Source organism: Leuciscus leuciscus (genome assembly GCF_965113295.1).
Source record: "Leuciscus leuciscus genome assembly, chromosome: 9".
NCBI lineage: Eukaryota > Metazoa > Chordata > Actinopteri > Cypriniformes > Leuciscidae > Leuciscus > Leuciscus leuciscus.
This window is the reverse complement of record NC_138733.1, coordinates 16,232,264-16,253,704: the sequence shown is the minus strand read 5'-3', so window position 1 is coordinate 16,253,704 and position 21,441 is coordinate 16,232,264. Positions and strand designations below refer to the sequence as shown.

General features: G+C 36.4%; 3 protein-coding genes across 4 annotated transcripts in view; 2 read left to right on the top strand and 1 right to left on the bottom strand.

The window, feature by feature from the left end:
- The window catches only part of nxn (nucleoredoxin), a 74,350-nt gene extending 62,107 nt beyond the window's left edge, over positions 1 to 12,243 (top strand). For both annotated transcript variants that reach the window (XM_082181046.1, XM_082181047.1), the window contains exons 4-8: positions 2,224 to 2,324; positions 3,252 to 3,358; positions 6,011 to 6,190; positions 6,311 to 6,435; positions 11,211 to 12,243. In XM_082181046.1, coding sequence (XP_082037172.1) covers positions 2,224 to 2,324; positions 3,252 to 3,358; positions 6,011 to 6,190; positions 6,311 to 6,435; positions 11,211 to 11,393 — 696 coding nt within the window. In that variant the 3' untranslated portion in view covers positions 11,394 to 12,243. The remainder of the gene's footprint in view (positions 1 to 2,223; positions 2,325 to 3,251; positions 3,359 to 6,010; positions 6,191 to 6,310; positions 6,436 to 11,210) is intronic.
- A 1,339-nt stretch (positions 12,244 to 13,582) lies between these two features.
- mrm3a (mitochondrial rRNA methyltransferase 3a) lies at positions 13,583 to 16,743 on the bottom strand. Its single transcript, XM_082181039.1, has 4 exons — positions 16,322 to 16,743; positions 15,423 to 15,667; positions 15,169 to 15,336; positions 13,583 to 14,230 (listed from the first exon to the last, which is right to left on the bottom strand). Exons 1-4 carry the CDS (start codon positions 16,720 to 16,722, stop codon positions 13,704 to 13,706), a joined length of 1,341 nt encoding a protein of 446 aa, XP_082037165.1. The 5' UTR covers positions 16,723 to 16,743; the 3' UTR covers positions 13,583 to 13,703.
- An 840-nt stretch (positions 16,744 to 17,583) lies between these two features.
- On the top strand, positions 17,584 to 21,231 carry glod4 (glyoxalase domain containing 4). The gene is made up of 9 exons (XM_082181053.1): positions 17,584 to 17,743; positions 17,948 to 17,997; positions 18,133 to 18,253; positions 19,011 to 19,155; positions 19,303 to 19,439; positions 20,126 to 20,212; positions 20,292 to 20,405; positions 20,495 to 20,581; positions 20,659 to 21,231. Exons 1-9 carry the CDS (start codon positions 17,654 to 17,656, stop codon positions 20,722 to 20,724), a joined length of 897 nt encoding a protein of 298 aa, XP_082037179.1. The 5' UTR covers positions 17,584 to 17,653; the 3' UTR covers positions 20,725 to 21,231.
- The last annotated feature ends 210 nt before the right edge of the window (positions 21,232 to 21,441 follow it).

Sequence of the window (21,441 nt, the reverse complement as noted above, 5' to 3'; positions counted from 1 at the left end):
TTTTAAAAGAACCAGTTCATAAGAGTAATTTTTTCATGAATCGTATATCAAAGCTGAGTTGTGTTACTGTTCCCCTTGGGTTTACCATCATATGAAAACTTTTCCACAGACACCCTGTTACGTCCCACTGTAAAAGTCACTCCATACACTCACATGTTCACAGGGGAACGGTTTCCTGACTGACAGTGTTTCTGGTCGCTTCGGCAAACACGGGCACTGCTAGTGCCAGTCCACAGGGCAGCCGCCACAGCAGCGGGAGCTTGTTTTTCCAGTCCCCCTCTTTTCCAAACCCAGACAAATTGTGAAGATGAGCCACAAAACCAGGCTATATATTTCAGTTTATTATTATTCCAACACCGCATTCCTCGTTCCTAACCAGCGTAAAGGAACCTCTATTAAAGTGACTTTTATAAGACTAAGTGTGCCTGGACATATTGTTGCCGTCGATAAACTAATGCCACTTTTTTTCTCCATTTGAAAACGACCTCAGATGACCTCAAGGAAACAGAGGAAGAGTGTGTAGCTTTGTGACTCTGTAAAGAAACACACAGAGACCGATAGGAATGAAGAAAGGAGAATATTTTACTGGTATTTTTACAGCTGAATATCAGTCAGGGTCCTCTTATTTTTCAATAATAATAATCTAATAAATATTAATAATATTAAAGAATAAAATTCAAAGCAGTCAATTCACACACATGCTGGAGCTCCAACATAACATACTGTAAATTTGAAGCGTAATGTTTGTTGAATGTGCGTCAAATCAACCATTTGGTAACACTTTATTTTGATGGGCCCCTTTAGACATTCTGTTGACCGGCATAAGTAACATAAGTAGTATTTCAACTACATGTCAGCTAACTCTCATCAGATTATTAGTAGACTGTCTGCTCAATATCCGCTAAAACTTTATTTTGATGCTCGCCAACAGACATTCTACTGACTATAAGTAACTTTGCAACTACGTCAACTTATTCTACTAACCTGAATACAAACACCTAATGCTAACCTAACAGTCTTAAATCAACTAATATTAATGAGTGTTAATTGACATGTAGGTGCAGCGTTAATTATAGTCAACTATAAGTATTAAGGGGACTATCAAAATAAAGTGAAACTCTTTATTTTAATGGGAATGATTTTAGTTTTTAGTTTTAGTTTTCTACAGACTGAAATTGTTGATCAAGTCTGATTGGTCGGCTCAGGAATATGAATACCTTAATGCCACATTCAGCTGACTGATATGTCAACAGCACCACCATCTTGGAAAGGTCAACATTTTCAGTTGTAAACTTATAAAAACATTATAAATTCATTATATAATTCAGTTTGTGGTGTGTGTTGCTGGCAAATTCTATTACCAGATGATCAACTTGTACATTCTATCACAGTTACTTTTACTATTAAATTACTTTAGATTTAATCGTTATTACAAATGATTGCTGTTTTATATTATATGATAGGTTTACATAAAACTATTTAGTGGAAATCTGTTAAATGTACAAAAGTATAGGTGTGTAAGATATTTTTTAATACTTTTATTCAGCAAGGATGAAGGATGCATCAATGCAATGATCAAAAGTGACATTTATAATGTAAAGAAAAAAAGTCTCTTCCTGTCTAATGCTGATAATTGAGCCTAGACAAAATCTGCAGACCATCACATTTTCTGCACTTATATTTTATTATTATTAGAGAAATCTGTGGAATGTATTTAAATTTGGTAAATGAGTACTACACACATACTGGTATCTGGAAGCATTAATCAGATCTGCCTAAATATTTGATAAGGAAAGGCAGAAGGGCCGGAGGATATTTAAAACGTTGTGAATGACAGGCGTTTTGAGTTCTGTGTGAATCTGCTGAGCTTTCGTTCAGTGTGGGTCTGCTGGTAGTCAAAGGTCTGGAGAGCTCTTGAAGAGAGCTGAGTGAGGCATGTCAGGCTGTATGTAGCACTCTGGTGAAAAGAGAAAAAAAATTCTGCACAAAATACCTCTAAGCTATAAACGAGAGGATGAGTCTCAAAGCTCTTCCAGGCCCTATTCACATTTGTTTTTGTTTTTTCAGTTCAGGAGTGCTGAACTGCAGGGAGAGTAATACTAAGTGCTCTGTCTATGCGCTCACTAGGCCACTAAGTGCTGTTTATTATCAGAAACCCTTTAGGAGATCTTGTCATAACTTATGTGTTTGTGTGTGTGTATGTGTGTGTGTTTTCTCTTGTAGTGTCCCCCTTGTCGCAGTCTAACCCGAGTGTTGGTGGAAACATACCGGAAAGTGAAAGAATCAGGGCATAAATTTGAGATTGTTTTTGTCAGTGCTGATAGGTAAGAAACACACATTTAAAAAATACTTTTTATTTTATTTTTTTCATTACAAATTATATTAGTAGCATAATAATTTCAGTGGGTTCATTTAATGTCACACTATTATTATATATATATATATATATTTTTTTTAAATCCTAAATTTCAAAATTTCCAGGCTTAAATTTATTTTAAATCTGTGATCTTAGACTTGCACTTTTTACATAAACGCTTTATATATATATATATATATATATATATATATATATATATATATATATATATATATATTAATTATTATTATTATTATTATTATTATATATATATATTTTTTTTTTATTATTATTATTATTATTATTTTTTATATATATGTTTGCACAAGGGATGTACCGATTCTGGCTGATAATTTTTCATCTAACACCGATAACCGATAAATGGCCAATATTAAAATCCTATACTATTTTGTCTTAATAAATAAAAAGTAAAACTCTAAAAACAATCATTTTCAATGCTTCAAGTAAATTTAGGCTTCATAACATTATGTACAGTATAAAAAAATGGATATTCATTTTGACATTTGTTAAAGATTACATTTAACAGTGTAATTAATTATTAATTAAGTGTTAAATATTAACTTTAAATGTGCTGTACATGATGGCAAAGTTTTAGATTATCATGATGGATAATCTAAATGTAAAAATGGGGAAATTGTGCGCAATTATCCAATATTGGCCTATATGCAGTTATATAGAGTACAATATCAGCTGATAGCAATACATTTAAATAACTAATACCAGCCGATAATTCATATGGCACAGATATATGGTGCTTTCCTGTCTTTCGCACATAATATCAGCCGTATATGCTGTTTATTTCCAATAATTATTTGATTATTTTAGATGTGGAGGATACTTTAAACATGCGATAAAGATGTGTCTTGTGATGTAGGTCGGAGGAGTCGTTTACGCAGTACTTCAGCGAGATGCCGTGGTTGGCAGTGCCGTACACAGACGAGGCCAGACGGTCACGACTCAACAGACTCTATGGAATCCAAGGTACGTCTGTGGACTTTAAAGGGATAGTTCACTTTGAAATTGATTTTTGGTATGTTTTAGCTTACCTCAAGGGCATCCAAGATGTAGGTGTCTTTTTTTCCACAGTAGTTTAAATTTTTATATTTTTAGGTCAAACCGTTCTTGTCTGTCAGTCATATAATGCAGGTCGATGGTCATTATCTCAAAACACAAGCACAGAGTCCAAATTAAAACAATTCCCTGTCGTCCAAATTAAACAATTCCCCATCGTAAGTACACATTGATGGCCTGAGACACGAAACGAGCGGTTTGTGTGAGAAAACGAACAGTATTTATATCGTTTTTACCTCTTGTACACAGCCACGTCGAAGTGATCTGATCTGACGTGTACGCAGACTGGTGCATAGATATATACACTAGATGTCGCCTTAAAGACATTCGTTCCAATGAACTGCCGTAGACAAGGCGACGTCTAGTGTGTATATATCTATGTATAAATTGTTTAATTTGGACGACGGGGAATTGTTTTAATTTGGACTCTGTGCTTGTGTTTTGAGATAATGACCATCGACCTGCATTATATGACTGACAGACAAGAACGGTTTGACCTAAAAATATCAAAATTGAAACTACTGCGGAAAAAAAGACACCTACATCTTGGATGCCCTTGAGGTAAGCTAAAACATACCAAAAATTAATTTCAAAGTGAACTATCCCTTTAACTCTGGCTCAGGTGGAAGAGCGTTTGTTCGATATAACAGCATGTGGTTGGATGTCACGTTGGCCGTCGCTGGATACAGCTGACCCTGCCAGGAACTGCAAACTGAGCTGTAGGACCTCAGGAATGTGGGCGTATAATCAAGTTTACTTTACTATTACTGTTCCCCACCGCTCCCTCTCTCTTTAACTCGCTCTCTCTAGATCTCACTCTGTCTAACAATTCTGAAAACATGGTTTTTAAAGGGATAGTTTAACCAAAAATAATCAATCTGTCATGATTTATTCACCCTCATGTCGTTACAAACCAACATGATTTCATTTCTTCTGAAGAACACAAAAAAAGATATTTTAAAGAATGTTTTAACTGTTGGGGTCAAAACAACACTTGGACCCCATTGACTTTCATTGTATGGCCAAAAAAACACTGATACATTTTCAAAACTTCTTGCCCTGCGTACATCCATACTCTACTATTTTTGTTGTTTCGTTTTTTAAATGTAAATCTCTCCGCCGTAAACACGTCCGACATGTCCAAATGTGAAAAACTTGGGATGAAAAAATAAATTCTGATCGTTTTCTGCCCCCAAAAATGCATTGAGATGAATTGCGAGAGAAAGAACTGGCTTCTGGCCTATCCGGTCTGGAATGTGTGGAATTCATCTTGGATGAGTTGATACTGACTCCCCCCATCCCTCCACCTCCAGCCTGAAGTCGGTGTGCGAGTCTGATAAGGCCACTAATACTGCAGGCAGATTTCTATCTCAAAGAGGGCTTGAGAGAGTCCGGCCGTACAGAGAGATCAGTGTGACCAAAGGCCGTCTGACTGTGTCTTTGTGGAAGAATGCTTTGCTTAGGGTGTGGAGGACCGTTGTGTGGCCTAAAGCCACTGCTCCACTTACCATCTCACACACTAACCATTAAAGTCAATAATACATAGTAATACAATTATAGATGAATTGTCCTTTATTTTTGTTAACATTTTGTCACATTCATAAATTTTTTATCGTTTTGTCGACAAAAGCACAAAAATTATGAAACAACATTAAAAAAAAAGTAAAAACATTAAGCATTAAAACAAACACAGTGACATATTTCTAATACTTAAAAATAAGTTTAACGCAAAGTTAAAAAACGATTCATTTTAATCTTAATTGTAGTTAATGTTAATTCTTACACAAGTAGTATGTTATTGTTAACATCATATATTATGAACTTACGTAAACAAATAGTTCATGGTTAATTTTTTTAATGTTTTGTCTCTTATTCTCACCAAGGCTGTATTTATTTGATCAAAATAACAGTAAAACAGTAAAAAAATTTAAATCACTTTTTTATATTTTAATATATTTAAAATAATTTATGGCAAAGTTAAATTTTCAGCGTATTATTCCAGTTTTCAGTGTCACATGACCCTTCAGAAATCATTTTAATATGCTGATTTGTGCTCAAGAAATATTTCTTATTATTGTTAATGTTGAAAACAGTTGCTGCTTAATGTTTTGTGGAAACCGTGATACACTTCTTTTTTAGGAAAGTTAAAAAGAAATAGATTTATTTAATATAGAAATCCTTTGTAACAGTATAAATGTCTTTTAAATGTTGGTCAATTTAATTCATCCTTTCTTGCCGAATTAATTTATGCAAATCTTAGAATCTTAAAAATCTGATTTGATTAGCACTGTATGCTTGAATCCTATAATGACCAGTAAGAAGGACAGTCACATCCTGTCAGGACACATCAAGAATTTCCAGCATTAAGTCGTTTTTTGCTCATCTCTGAACACAAAATGCTATTTTTGCGTGTTTGATGTTTATTATAAAGCAATGTAAAAAGAAAAAGGTGATTTTACACCAGTGACCACTTGTCACGGTTGGTTTGGACGAACACCAAATTATGTGAATAAATGTTATTTATATGCATTTATATACTGTTTTTTTGTGTGTTTTTTTTAGGTATCCCCACACTGATTTTTCTGGACACAGAGGGTCACATGATCACGCGACAGGGGCGAGTGGAGGTTCTCAATGACCCCGACTGTCGGTTCTTCCCGTGGCACCCGCGACCCGTGCTGGAGCTCAGCGAATCCAACGCCGTACAGCTGCATGAAGGGCCCTGTCTCGTGCTGTTCGTAGGTCAGCTGATTCTTCTCTTTCTTTTGAGATCATTGCTGACGAGCACTCAAAGCCTATTGACTCTTCACCTCCCTTTTCCAACTACTACGCTCATTCATCTTTCTCTCTCGTCCCTCTCAGACGCTGAGGAAGAGGGAGAGCTGGAGCCGGCCAAGGAGCTCATCCAGCCAATTGCAGAGAAGATCATGGCCAAGTACAAAGCCAAGGAGGAGGAGACGCCTCTGCTCTTTTTTGTAGCTGGAGAGGTACGTTTGTCGATTATATGTGTGTAATTTCAAAATTTCAATTTCATTTCAAACCTGTAAGACTTTCTTTCTGCTGCAAAGGAAAATAATTTGTAGAATGTGTTTGCCAGTTTTGTCAGTATAATGAAAGTGAATGGTGCTGTCAAGCTCTAAAATGACTAAATAAATAAATTATCATATTGGTATCATGGAATACTAAATAAAAGTATACTATAGCAGTAGTATTCAGTCATCTGAGGCCATACAATAGCTTATGTGAAAAATAAGCAAAAACCAAAACAAACAAACACTGATATTTGAACAATTTGTTCATGAATCAAACTGATTCAGTTCTCGAGTTCAGTTCAGTGACTGGAGGAGAAGATTATTATTGAATAATGATTTAAATTTTGGTCTGTTTATCACACAAAGCATCATATGAGTTCATGAGGTTTATTGAGTGAGAATCCTTTTTTTATTCTCTGCCACAACAATCTGAATGTTTGCTTGCTTTTACACACAAGTGTGATGTGCCATCTGTTTCTGTATATTTGTGTAAAACAATCCTTCGGGGGGGCGGCCTGCAATCACCAACATGTACATGCAGTAAATAAAAGGAGCTGCAGTTGAATGGCAAGCACATGTAGCGCAAGCCTCAAACCCAGAGGGTGCCAAAACAGCTGTGCCCTTCTCTCTTCTCTCTCTCTCTCTCTCTCTCTCTCTCTCTCTCTCTCTCTCTCTCTCTCTCTCTCTCTCTCTCTCTCCCTCCCTCCCTCGCTTTTTTTCATCTCCCTGATCACCTCTTCGTCTTTCAAGCCTGCATGCCAGGGAGGAAAGCCAACATTTTCATAACTCTTATCTCCTGTTTTCTCTTTGTGACCTTTGAGGAAGTCATGTGACGGCAGTGTTAATTAATAGCCGATTAGCCGCCCCTTTCTTTCCTTTTCCCCTTCTCACTTTAACTTTCCTGCCACCGTTCAGTCTTTCTTTGTGTGAGGCACGCCCAGAAATGGCAGATCTTCAGGATGGCATTTCGCTTTGCCATGGTTTGAGTTTCAGGCATTCACCGCACATGTTTCTGTAGCTGTGCACGTCTAACCGGGCCCTAAGTTACACATCTACCAATATCTGACATTATAATCCCTCAAAGTGACTTGCTTTGTGTACTTCCTTTCTATGCTATTTTTGTTTCCTTTTTTGGCTTTGCTTCTTTTTTTCTTTTTTTTTTTGCTTCTTTTTTTTTTTTTTGCTTTACCGTGTTTTGTTTTGCTCTGTTGTGTTGTTTTTGTTATTTGTTTTATTTATTTTTTTGTTTGACTGTGTTTTTTTTTGTGTTTTTTATTTTTTTTATTGATAATACATACAAGTTATGATACTGCGCAATTTTTTTTATCTTTCGTTGTCTCATGTTAACACCTTAAAGTCTCGTGGTGATACTTTTGTGTATTTTAATGATTATCCTGGCAGAATGACTTTCCCCATGGACTTTCATTGTAAGTAAATTACTGTAAATGCTGTTTATGTTTGTTCTTTCAAACGGGGGCCAAAATAACTTTCTGTGGTAATTGACAGCAAGTCACTTATGTTGATAATTTAACCTGTATTGAGGTCAGAATATATGGCTGTTATGTGGAGCACATTTTCAACAGGCCCATTTATTAATTCATTGCATAACTCAACACATTGTTTCACTTCTAACACAGTCCATAAATCAACTGCAAATCAGTATCAAGTATTAACTTCATGTTTACAGGCCAGTGCTGTCAAATCAAAGCAGATAGTGTGAGTGAAGAAATAAAGGAAATGAGATGCAGTGTGAGAAACTCATGTACCCAGTCAAGGGCCAGATCATGTGTGTGTGTGCACTTGCGTTCAAGAGTTTGGGGTCAGTACGTTTTTTTATGTATTTTTTAAACGCAGTAGACTATAATGTCTCAAAGATTTCCATTTCGGATAAATGCTGTACTTGATACTTTTTTTTTGATCAAGTAAATGCAGCCTTGGTGAACATTAGAGACAATTTGTCTTTATAAATCAGTGCTTACCTCAAATGCTGTTGCTAGAGCTTAATGTGCATCTAACTATATACACATAGTTAGAGTATATTCCTTTAATCAGTGACGAAATAGTCGATCAAAGCCTGGCAGCGGGAGACGCATTCTTGCAGTGATGGCTTTTATTCATTTCCAATGTGTGATTATTTGAACCTAATGTCTGGTGCAGCGCACAGCTAGAACACTCTTTGGGTTTAGATCAGAGCTCTCTCAGATAACCAATCAGCACAGGCCCTTCATAGTGTGCTGGCCAATCAGACAGCCTTATCTCTGCTTGCATGAGCAGATAGCTAATGCTTATGGAATGCTACAGGCCCACAATAGGCAGAATAAACTTCACGTTGCAGGGCCGGTGCAATTTGGTAAACACACCGTCCCTTATCACGCTAGCAGCTGGAGCCAGCCACAGGCTGACCCTTTGTCTCCGCACACGGAGAGCTCAGCGCTGGAGGCGGCGAGGGACTGTGTGTGTGTGTGTGTGTGTGTGTGTGTGTGTGTGAAAGGGTTGAAGAACAGTTTACACAAGGTTAGCTGCTCCACAAAAGAAGATGCATGGCTTTCCATTGAGAGGTAGACAGCCTGAAAGATGTAATCTTTTCATATCTAAAAACCTGGAAGGGTTACACTGACAAGAGTCCATTTCTCACTGTATTTGCTTCTGTTGATGGACGCTGATCTTTATCGGTTCACAATTTTACAAGGGGCCATTGAGCGCAAATCCCAGAAACAAGCTTTACGCGTTGTTATATGTCAAATTTTGACAGTCATTGTCTCTCCTGGTTCATCAGTTTAATCTATTGCAGTGTGTTGTGAGCTCAGATCAGACTGGAATGCACCTGGAACGTGGAAAAGGAAATGATTATGGGTAAAAGCACCAGTGACCCCATGTGATCCACTTTTCCTGTTTTATAAAAAAGGAAATGGACAATCTGCAATTATATTAGTGATTCACCACCCTTTATATTGCATGTGTTTTTGTATTATTTTTCTATAATGTTAGACTACTGTTACAATACAGCCATTCCATCTTTTAGTAGTTTTGTTTGAAGTCGAGGTCACAAACTTTCTGTTGTCCTTTTTAGGTAGCAAAAACAGCACAGTGAGTTTTTTTTTACAGGATCTGATTATGTGGTTTAATCCATGCACTGCTGTGGAATAGCTCATAGTTTCACTGCGAGCCAGTTAGAGATGGAATAAACGAGTCGAGATCTCATCGAAACTGTTGTACTGCCCTCTCGTGGTCAAAAAAAGCTACTCATATATTGCATTATAATAATGTCTTCCATATGAAATTAATATTCAGTTCTTTCCAAGACACGCTCATTTGAAAGACCTTTAAAAGGATAAGTATAATCAATTTGTGTTAGACTAGATGGCCTATTGCGTTGTTTGGTGAAGAAAGTTGGCACTGTTAAGTTAACCCTGTAAAGCCTGACATCAGAAAAGGATAATGGAACTGTTTATTGAACCCTTTAATAGGCAAAATATAAAAGAAAATCTAAAAAAGTTTGCATATCTGTTTTTTGTTGTTGATTGTCATATTTGATATTTGATCGAGGAGGGAAAAACACCTCAGTTTTATTCAGAGGCCCAAACCGAGCAAAAAATGCAATTTCACGTAGTTAATGATATTTCTATGGCCAACAAGTAAGATCAAATTCTGATAGCGTGTAGTGTAAATCAGTACGATTGTATAACAGTATAGAAGACTACTTGCATAAATTGGATATAATTATCAGTGTCACTCAATATCTCTCCACATCACTCTATATAAATGCTTTGTTTTATGTTCAAAGATTTGTAGTTTATATTGTGGGGGGCAAAACATATAATTCACTGCAATACAATGAAGATTGGGATGCATGAATAAACGTTCCTGCCTGGTCATCATATTTTATACTCAATAATCCATTCATAGTTTTTTTTATAGAAAAAATCATGTTGAAATGCAAGTAAATCTTTGTCGCTTCACTCTAGTAAATGTAACGATATAAAAGTTATTCTTACATTTAGATTATAGAAATCAGTAAAGATTTCATAGAAAAAAATGACCTGAAGTCAACAACATATATGAGCAAATATATATAATGTTAGTAGTTATATATATATATATATATAGTAGTTATAATGTTTGGCACATTCTTGCCAAAACCATAATCCAATTTTTCACATAACATTTTTCTCTTTAATTCATTAGCCATCCATATAGATGTAATGTTTGTTTGTTTTTCGTATATTTTGGTGAGTCGCATTTGGTATTAAGGTCAAACCACATCTTGAAGAAAGACTTTCAGAAAATAAAATCACTCTGGCTTTGCCTTTGTTACTCCACAAACACACATTTGGGAACCCCCAATGGGAATAATGGGAATGTTTTCCACACACACTGTGTGATTCATCTCTCTGAAGTTTCCTGGGGTTTTAGTGCCTCAGAAACAACGAGGTGGGTGATGCGATGTTTTTGTCCCCCCTCCTGCTGTAGCAGAGACCTCCTCTCCATGGGGAGTGAGGAGCTTCAGCTCTGCTCAGCGAAACTCCCCCGTCTGTGCCGTCATGCTGGTTTTGAGAGAGAGCGAGCGCTTTATACTGGCCTCAATGCAGTTTTTATGATTCCCTGTGTCTCCTTGGTGGTTGTTTCTCATATACTCAGTTCATTTCTTCACTCTTTGTAGTTGCAGGCTCAATTTAGTAATTTTGCTTTTCACAGACAATGATATTCATATAATTTTCATCTCCCGACAGGACGATATGAGTGATTCCCTGCGGGACTACACCAACCTGCCTGAGGCCGCGCCTCTTCTCACCATCCTGGACATGTCGGCTCGTGCCAAATACGTCAAAGACGTGGAGGAGATCACGCCGGCTGTGGTAGAACAGTTTGTTAGTGACTTTCTAGCTGAGAAGCTCAAACCAGAGCCCATTTGAAGTCCTGGACTGCACTAAACTCCCCTGCGCCGTTACCCGAACCTCCATCTGGCCCTTGACCTCCAGGCCTGCTCTCCCTTCTCTTCCTGTCAGACTGTTCGAACAGAATCGTACTTCGTATTGACATTTTTCTTCTTTTAATACGTGCCCCTCCATCATGAAGCGGCCGCCTCCTCCTGTGGTGCCTTGCATTTACTACAGCGCTGATGGTAAAATGCAGATTTTTACGTTGATTGTCTTTTTGCTGTTACATTTAGAGATTAGACTGAACCCTGCAGCTGCAAGTCCGATATGCTCTTATCAAGATTTTTAGCAAGTATTTCCTTCTATCCTTGGATATTGTTTCAAGAATCAAGAGCTTAGAATAAATATAGCTTGGTAAGTGTATTATTATTATCATCATTTTTCCACAGACACTGCACATTATCCATGGCCATATGTTCTGTACGGCTGTGATTGTCTTCTTATGGGTGCTGATAAATATGCATACATGAACAAGCTGATGTTAATATCCTTGTATAGAAGGCACTATCTATTCTTTGTGTAGCTGCCGCTGTTTATTTTTAATGCAGTTTTCAAGTCTATAGTTGATTCTTATAAGGACTTCGCCCACCTTGTTGATATTTGATGTTGTTGAATGACTGATCTGTTGCCATCTCAAACATGACATTTAAGTGGATTTTCTGTGAAGGTCCCCTGTATTAAAGTGGTCTGTGTTTTTTGAAGGCACAATAAACAGCATCTAACTGCAAGATTCCTTATGAAATGTAGCCAATTAAAGCACACAGTCTGTCTGTCTGTCCTTGGTTGTTTTCAATGATGTCATAGCATTAAAACTCACTGTCTAAAACATCTGTGTTCTTTTTATACATATTACTCTACTTGGTTTCATGTCAAATTAACTCCCTTGAGTCACTATATAGCTATCTATGTGATTAAGTTTATTTTACTCTTAGTTCATTGATCACATTAGCTATTGCTTGATTTTATATTGTTATAAACAAATAAACAAAAGGGTAACGGCATTACACTTTCATTTTTGACAGGAATGAAAACGAGGCTGTGAGGAATATAATACAGCGTGTTCAATGACTGTTCTGTTGATTAACAACATACTGATTGTTCAGCCGATGAAACTTTGATTGGACAAAAACTGCATGAAACAGTTTTAAAAGTTTTGAGTTGTGAAAGATGTGATCTAGGACCTTTATTCAGTGTGTGGCATTGTAAATTCTCAAAGTCAATCCCTCACAGCCTCGTTTTCCTCTGCATTAAAGGGGTGGTATAATGCCCTTTTCACAAGATGTAAAATAAATCTCTGATGTCCCCAGAGTGTGTATGTGAAGTTTTAGCTCAAAATACCCCACAGATATTTTTATATAGCATGTTAAAATTGTCACTTTTTGAGGGTGAGCAAAAACGCACCATTTTGTGCCTGTCCCTTTAAATGCAAATGAGCTGCTGCTCCCAGCACAGGGGGCGGAGTTTCAACAGATTGTGTCCTTTTTTACCTCACACTGAAAATTTCAAAAACTTTTAGCCTTTTATGTTCAAACCAGAGCCGGAAAGATGGGAGAGACTCAAGAAGAGGTGACAACATGTAGACAACATTTCTGAATGGTTAGTTGATGAATTTATGTAGCTTTTGTGTAGTTATCTTCTAGTCATTGATTAGCATATTCTGTCTTGATAATCTATTAATCGTGTTACGGGGGCGGGTTCATGTAAATTTTAGGGTTGGTGATGTCACTAACCCTGGTGGAATGTCATGTAGTCCTTACCAGCCGTTTGTTGTAGTCCTTAAAAAGCAATTTCTTTAATAGCAAATATCTCCCTTTGCTTTGAACTTTGAGCGTCATAACTTTGCAGATGTTGATTACGCTCAAACAGCAACATTACATTAACTAAAGTTAGAAAAGTGAAATCATAATCAACCACGCTTTTAAATTCAAAATGGCGTCTAACCTGACAAAGGTCTATTATTATTGGTTGATACTGAATATTTGTATTTATGCATTTAGCAGACGCATATCCAAAGAGACTAACATTACATTCAAGCTATACGTTTTTTTTTTGTTCATCAATACTGGCAAGAATTCTAACCTCTAATATTTTCTCTTCAAAATAACCTAGCTTAATTAAACATGGAATGCAATGAGGTCATGTGACAATGTAGAATACTAGCCTGCTACTGTTTGAAATGTTTATTGGTGATATTGTTTGACATAACCTACTTAGAGTGTGCAGCATATAGAACTGGACATTATTGGTAAAATATCTTTGTTTTAAACATTACAAGAAAAACAATCATTACAACATTTTAGATCTTGCTCTTCTGCGTGTTTTGTCAGACACCTTCAGAAGCTGCCGTCTGCCTTCAAACAGCAGTATACTAGCAGCCATAGCAGAGTTCAGGCTCTCCGCTCCTGGAGCCATGGGAACAAAGATCCTTCTACCCTCCGTTTCCTCTGCCAATCCAAGAGCCTCCAAACTCAGTTCACACGTCTCCCCACCAATCACCAGGGCCGTGCTCTTCTGAGCCCAACTCTCATGGTACACCTGAGGCTTCACACACGGCAGTGAAAGTTCATCATCGGAATCTTCATCAGAGTCACTTTCACTGGATTCATCCAAAGTAACATTTTGTATTTGTCCTGAAACTGGAGCAGATGCAGGGTCTTTTGTAAAACTGCTACAGTTATCCGCTATATGGACAATCACGTCCTTCGGTAAGTGCTTAGAAATGTCATCCCAGTCCAAATTAGGAAAAACCGGAAGGCGGAAATGAGCTCCCATTGCTGCGCGCAGAACCTTGGGCTCCCAGGCATCAACACAACCTGGAAAAATACAAAGAAACAGCCAGTGCTTAGTGTTTAACACATTTGGGTCATTTCATTCAGATTTCTTACATTTAAAAAACACACAAAAAGCTTAGTTTTTAAAATGGGAACCACCAAAATTTGAATGTGTGAAGACTACCAAAATACACAATTAAATGTTTTAATTATTTGAAAATATTTTTTTATTTTTTATGTTTCGAGTCAATTTTGAAGTGTGACTTCACACATTATATAATGCAGTTTTTCTGCCCTTTTTGTACATCTATGAGTTTTTGTCTCAAAAACACTGAACAGGACAGAATTGAATTGGTAAACATAATATTACATGCACTATAAACATCTAACAAATGTAAGTAACATAACAAATAAACTATATTAAATAAACTATATTGAGCAAAAGTTCAAAAGCCGAATAGTCCAAATTTGAAAAAGTAAGCCATCATTAATTTGAAAGTTTATTCAAGTTAAATTAATATATTTAGTTTGAAAACTATCTATAGTATATTTAAGTTGTTTGTTAGGAAATATGTAGTTTTCATACATTCGGATTGTTTTTGAGCCGTCATGAGTTATAAGCTCAAATTAATTTAATTAAATCCATTGATTTAAATAGATAATTGGTCATTGTCATAATATATGTTCTTGTAAATTTCATTAAATTATATTTTTAAGTAAAGAATTATCATAAATATTGCTAAAAAAATGTTTTCTTGATTCACGTTTTGCTATAGTTCAAGCATTATATCAAAGAACTTCTACTTTGTTTATAAAAAAAATTGGTAAGTGTAGTAATAAAATGGTAAAAAACTATTTTATAAGCTTACGTTCGACCGGGTCAAAACTGACCTGGATTACAAAAATAAGCTGCAGATTTTTTTGCGTCATAAGATCCCCTTTTCAACAAAAGTCTTTTTCCGTTTAAAGCTATTACATACCTTTGGTTAGGAGAACACGGTCACAACCAGCAGCTGCTGCACAGCGTAAAATAGTGCCTAGGTTTCCAGCGTCACGAACATTGTCACATATCAGGAACAAAGGCACAGACTGGTGACGAATGTCTTTTGGAAATGCCAGACGGGAGGCATCGGGTTTTGAGAATATAGCTGTGATTTGACAGAAACAGTGTGATTTGAGTTGTGTAATAAACATTTAGAAGTAAACTGGGTTTATAAGAGATTCGGCAACGGACCTATAACACCCTGAGGAGTGACCAGGTCAGACCAGGTCTTCATGTCTTCATATTTGACCTTGATGAGCTTGACCTGCTGTAGTTTATCTAGAGGAAGCTCCTGCAGTCTCTCCACCGTGCTGAAGAAGAGCGTCTGAGGAGATGCTCCAGCAGACAGAGCGTCACAGATCAGACGCCTGCCCTCCAGCAGCACCTTACCTTCCTTTTCCCGAAAACTTCTGGAGCGGGCCACACTGGACACCTTCCTGAGGGGACAACGACATCATTGTTTTATGACAACTTTTTCTTTGAAATAAAGTAGTGCAAACACCATCTTCCAATTCATGCGTTTATCTAATACCTATACTAATGTTTATCATTTTAAGTCATTCACCCGTGAGGAGAAAAGAAGCTCCGGCTGTGAATGGCATGATACTTAAAGTTTGATGAAACTTTTCAACAAGCAAGAACATAGACAATGGATCATAATGTCTAAACCTCTGGGTAATAAACGGTTGTTAAAAAAAAAAAAAAGTATGTCCATCTGCTCTGTTTTACACACAAATACAGGATACATTTCTTCAATGTTCTTCCCAGCGCAGCTTTAAAGTGACATCCAAAAATTACAATTCTGCCATCATTTACTCATCCTCAAGGTGTTTTTTTGAATAATGTTGGTTGAACAGTTGATGGGCCCCAATGACTTCCATAGAATTATTTTTTTCTTTTTGTTTTTTCATTTTTGGGTGAACTATCCCTTTAACAGAGCTCCACAATCATATCTGGTGCTCCTCTATTAAATACAGCAAATGTGTATATAGGCAGATATCTTGCCATTCAACACTCAAATGATGTATTTTGCAAGAATGCAGATGATATGATGTTGGTAACAGTCATTTGCCAGTAATATTTGTACTCACGCGAGTCTGTTATCTCCAGCAGGGGCCTTTTCATAGCGCAGCCCACCAAGCCTGTCCATAATACGAGGAGACTCTTCTGCACATTCAGACACGTGATGGCCACTCCACTTCTTGTTGTCAGCTCTCTCTGAGACTTTCTCTTTGCGGTATTTATTATCACTGTCAGAGAGTTTTTTGCCTTTTTGTTTGAACATCTTTTGATTCATTTTATCAGCTGTTTCCTTCGACTTAATAAATGTCTCTCGTTCACCATCGGGATACAAGACCGCCACGGGTCTCCGTCGGAGGGCTCGGACATATCGCCTCGAATTCACTAAGATTTGGTTATGCCCTCTAAATAATAAACTATGTTCCCCGAAAATAACAAATCCACGACTCACGTTATACATGAGCGCTGCCATGTTTGTTGACCGCGACCTGCGTCACTGCCTGGGAATGAATGAACTACCGATGTCCGATTCGTGTTCTATTGAGTCGGATCTTTCCCAAGAGTGGGATGAATTGGTTCACTAAACCGGTGTCGTAAATCGAGTCTCCCAACAACTGTCAGTTAGTTATGCCAAGTAAACACAGTATTAAATCTAAAATATCGATATAATTACTTACTATATGGTGCATAATAAAACAAATTAGACATGATGTAATGTATTTCAATTGATAAAATGTCAATCCATAATATTTGGACATTGAATGAGGGACAGACTGAATCAGTGGATTCGGGTGGAAACTGAGGATTTGAGAGATGGGAAGAGATACTTAATGAACAAATATAAATCAAATAAAATGTAACTTTTTATGACAGATTTACCAAAACACTTACGAAACAAATAAAATGTAATACAATCACTGATCTATATAATGTCATTCTATATAGATTAGTGAATACAATTCAATGTCTGTTTGAGCTGAATCAGAGCTACAACACACTGACATGGACAGATGAAATTGCAATACACAACACTTAAATCACAGTAAACAGCAATATCTGAACCGATTCTTTCAACATAACTGTTCAAATGAACCGATTCTTGTGATTGATTCAGTTTTCACATCACTAGAATGGACTGTACCAAAGAATGATATAACAATTAACCAAGAAATATGTAATAAACATTCTATTTAAAATGTAGTGGTGCTTTTTGCATTATATATATAAAAAATGACGTAATGTGCCCATATATATAATGGCATTACAAATCCACGTAGAAATTAAACAAATTAGTTTGGTTTAGTCTGTGGCATGTTGACAGCAGAGCAATCGATCGCAAGGTGTGTGCATCGATACAGAGTGTGTGTGATCGTCGCGTTTACAGTGGGAGACTTTCAAGAGTGATGGCACTTAGAAGAGCACTGCATTTTGTTTTTAAAGTAGGAGACAGGACCAGAACAGCCACTTTTTACAGGGATGTCTTAGGAATGAAGGTAGAAGAGCTAACGTTAACTGTCTACTGACTTTATTGTAATATTCCAGTTCTGTATTCTAAACTCATTGAGGACTTTGCCTCCTAATAATGGTGATAAGACAGTTAATGATGTTATTAACGTTACCAAATGCAGTTTTGACACGTCTGTGTTCAGTCTCGAATTACAGATTTATAAACAATAACTAATGACTTTAATCTACAGATTCTGCGTCATGAAGAATTTGAGGAGGGCTGCAAAGCAACCTGCAATGGGTTAGTCATAATAGTGTTTATTTATTTATTTATTTCATCTTACTAGCTTAACTACTAACTTACTTAACCTGTAACAACTTGTATAACCTGTATGAATGGCACAATCGAAACATAGATCTGTTCTTGTGTTGTCAGTCCATATGATGGGAAATGGAGTAAAACCATGGTGGGCTTTGGACCAGAAGATGACCACTTTGTGGCAGAGTTGACCTATAACTATGGAGTGGGTGAATATCGCCTTGGCAATGACTTCCTGGTAAACTCCTTATACATTTACATTCAAACCACACACAGTAGGATATAAACATCTGAGACCTTTGAGAAAAAAATCGAATAAATTAATAATACTGTCTGGCTGTGTGTGTTCAAAAGTTGTGTATACATTTTTTCTCGATTCTTTGATGAGTAGAAAGTTAAAAATAACAACATTTATTTGAAATATAAATCTTTTGTAACATTATAAATGCCTTTACTTTTGTATTAAGTATTTCTTTCCAATATATATATATTTTTTTTTTTACTGACCCCAAACTTTTGAACAGTAGTTTATGTTACAAAAGCTTTCTGTTTCAGATAAATGCTGTTCTTTTGAACTTTCTATTCAAAGAATCCTAAAAAAAGAAGAAAAAAAGTGTACACAGCTGTTTTCAACATTGATAATAATAATTAATGTTTCTTGAGCACAAAATCAGCATATTAGAATGATTTCTGAAAGATCATGTGAAACTGAAGACTGGAGTAATGATGCTGAGAATTCAGCTTTGTATCACAAAAATAAATACATTTTTAGAATATATTCATGATAAAATATGACATGATCATCATAATTTACAATTCAACTTTTAACTTGAATTGACATTGTAAAATAAATCATTTATATTTAGGTATTAATTTTGGTATCAGAATTAAATAAAGCATTTTCACTAAGTCAGTTTCTGACTTTTGGTTCACACCGTATATTTTCTGTGAAATGGGATCCTGATCTTTCCTCTATCTGTGCTCTTCAATATTAGGGTCTCACTCTCCAGTCTAGTCAGGCTGTGAGTAATGCGAAGAGGTTAAACTGGCCTCTCACACACGTTGGAGACTCTCTCTACATGACTGAAGCTCCGGGAGGATACCGCTTCTTCCTTATAGACAAGGAACAGACAAACTGTGGTGGGTATTTGCGTGAAGCTCGTGTTATAATAGGGATGTGAAAACTTCCTTCATGAATTGTGGAAGCAGATATATGAAGTAACTGTAGTAGTTAATTGTGCCATTAAATACTGACTCCTAACTGATTGTTTCTTTTCTTGGTAATAGATCCTGTCCAGAAGGTCTCCCTGGCAGTCTCTGATCTGCAGCGTTCTATTCATTATTGGTCTGCCCTGCTGGGAATGAAAGTTATTGAGAAAAATGAGGACAAAAAGATTGCCTTAATGGGATTTTCAGATAATCAGGTTTAGCTGAAAATAATCCATTTATTGTATTTTGGGCAATAATTAAATTATGAGGACATGCCATTCACCAAGACCTCGTGAACAGTCTTGAGTTTGGTTATCCTCTTTTTTATAAAACTTCTATCAGGCCCTTATGGCAGGGAATTAATTTATACGAATGCATATACACACTACCGTTCAAAAGCAAATTCATGAAAGAAATGAGTACTTTCATTCAACAAGGATCAAAAAATGTATACTGTTACCAAATATTTTTAATTGCGAATAATGTTATTTTATTTTATAATCATCAAAGAATCCTGAAAAAATCATTTTTTCCACAAAAATAATGTTTTCAACATTGATAATACTAAGATGTTTCATGAGTAGTAGGGCAGCATATTAGAATGATTTCTGAAGGATCATGTGACACTGGAGTAATGATGCTGAAAATTCAGCTTTGCCATCACAGGAATAAATTACATTTTAAAATATATTCAAATGGAAAACAGTTCTTTTAAATTGTAATAATATTTCACAATATTACTGTTTTTACTGTATTTTTGACCATACACATGCAGCCCTATAGAGCACAAGAAACTTTTATTTTTATTTTATTTTTTAAAATTTTTGATAAAAATCATACTGACCCCAAACCTTTGAATGGTGGTGTATGTGTCTTGAAATCAACTCTTGTGCTTTTGTAGTGTAAGCTGGAGTTACAGGACATTGGAGGCGATGTGGAACATGCAACTGCTTTTGGAAGGATCGCATTCGCTTGCCCTCGGGATCAGGTCAGATAATTGACACAAAACCAACATCCACATCAGATTTTACTTGTTGTAACTATAAGGAAATGTCTTTGTTTGGCAGTTACCAGACATTGAGGCCATAATGAAAAAAGAAAAGCACAAAATCCTCACGCCGCTTGTGAGTCTGGATACACCTGGAAAAGCCACAGTGGAAGTCGTCATTCTTGCAGATCCTGTGAGAATTTATTGTGTAATGTTACTGAGACTGAATGTTGAGTGTTTGCAAAAGTATGCTTGGCTGACTCAGATCTCCACATGATGTAGGATGGTCATGAGATCTGCTTTGTGGGTGATGAGGCATTCAGGCAGCTTTCTGCAATGGACCCCAAGGGAAATGAGTTGCTGGATAAGGTAATTTAGAGTATAAAATAAATCCTGTGATCCACTTACAAGCCGCATTCATGTTTTCTGTTTGGTTTCTTTCACAGGCCATGGCTGCAGATAAGAGTGACGAGTGGTTTGCCAAACGCAACAAGCAGAAGGCTTCAGCATAAAGACTGTCTGACGTCACTGACACTGTGTGAAAAGATCCAGGGTGTGCAGTCAACCAGATTATTGTTGTTATACATTTCAAGGGTTTACTAATGATAATCCAGGTTTCTTTTATGAAAAATAATGCAAATTCTATCAAGAACACTTTACAATCCCTAAAACTTCAATAGGACACACACTTTTGGACATGATGAAAAATATGTGTATTTCTGTTAATCCTCATGATTATGTAGTTATTCTCTTAAAAGTGTATATTTTTTATAGATAAAGAGGATAATCAGCAAGTGTAATGTTACAAATATTCAGTGGCTATTAAAATAAACATTTCCTTTGGTGCCATACCAAATTAATTGCAATTATTGTTTACAATGACAAATGCATAGAAACATTCATGGTACATTGACAAGAGAAAGCTTTCCGTGTCATTCCACTGACCAGCAGAGATCTATATTGTAATACGTCTACATCATATGGTGTAAATCATATAAATAAATGTAAAATATTCAACACTTCCAAGTTTTGTTCATTAAAAACAAGCAGTGTTGTAATAATTACAGCAGAAGTACCAGATAAAACATTGTAGCCAAACCTGGGGGGGGCTTCAAGGCAAAAAGTTTAGGTGTGTTTGACTTGAAGCAGCACTGTGCAGACTGATCGGTATATGACATCAAAGTACAGCGAGAGCATAAGGAGCCGCCAGCTCGCTAAGTCGTGTATAA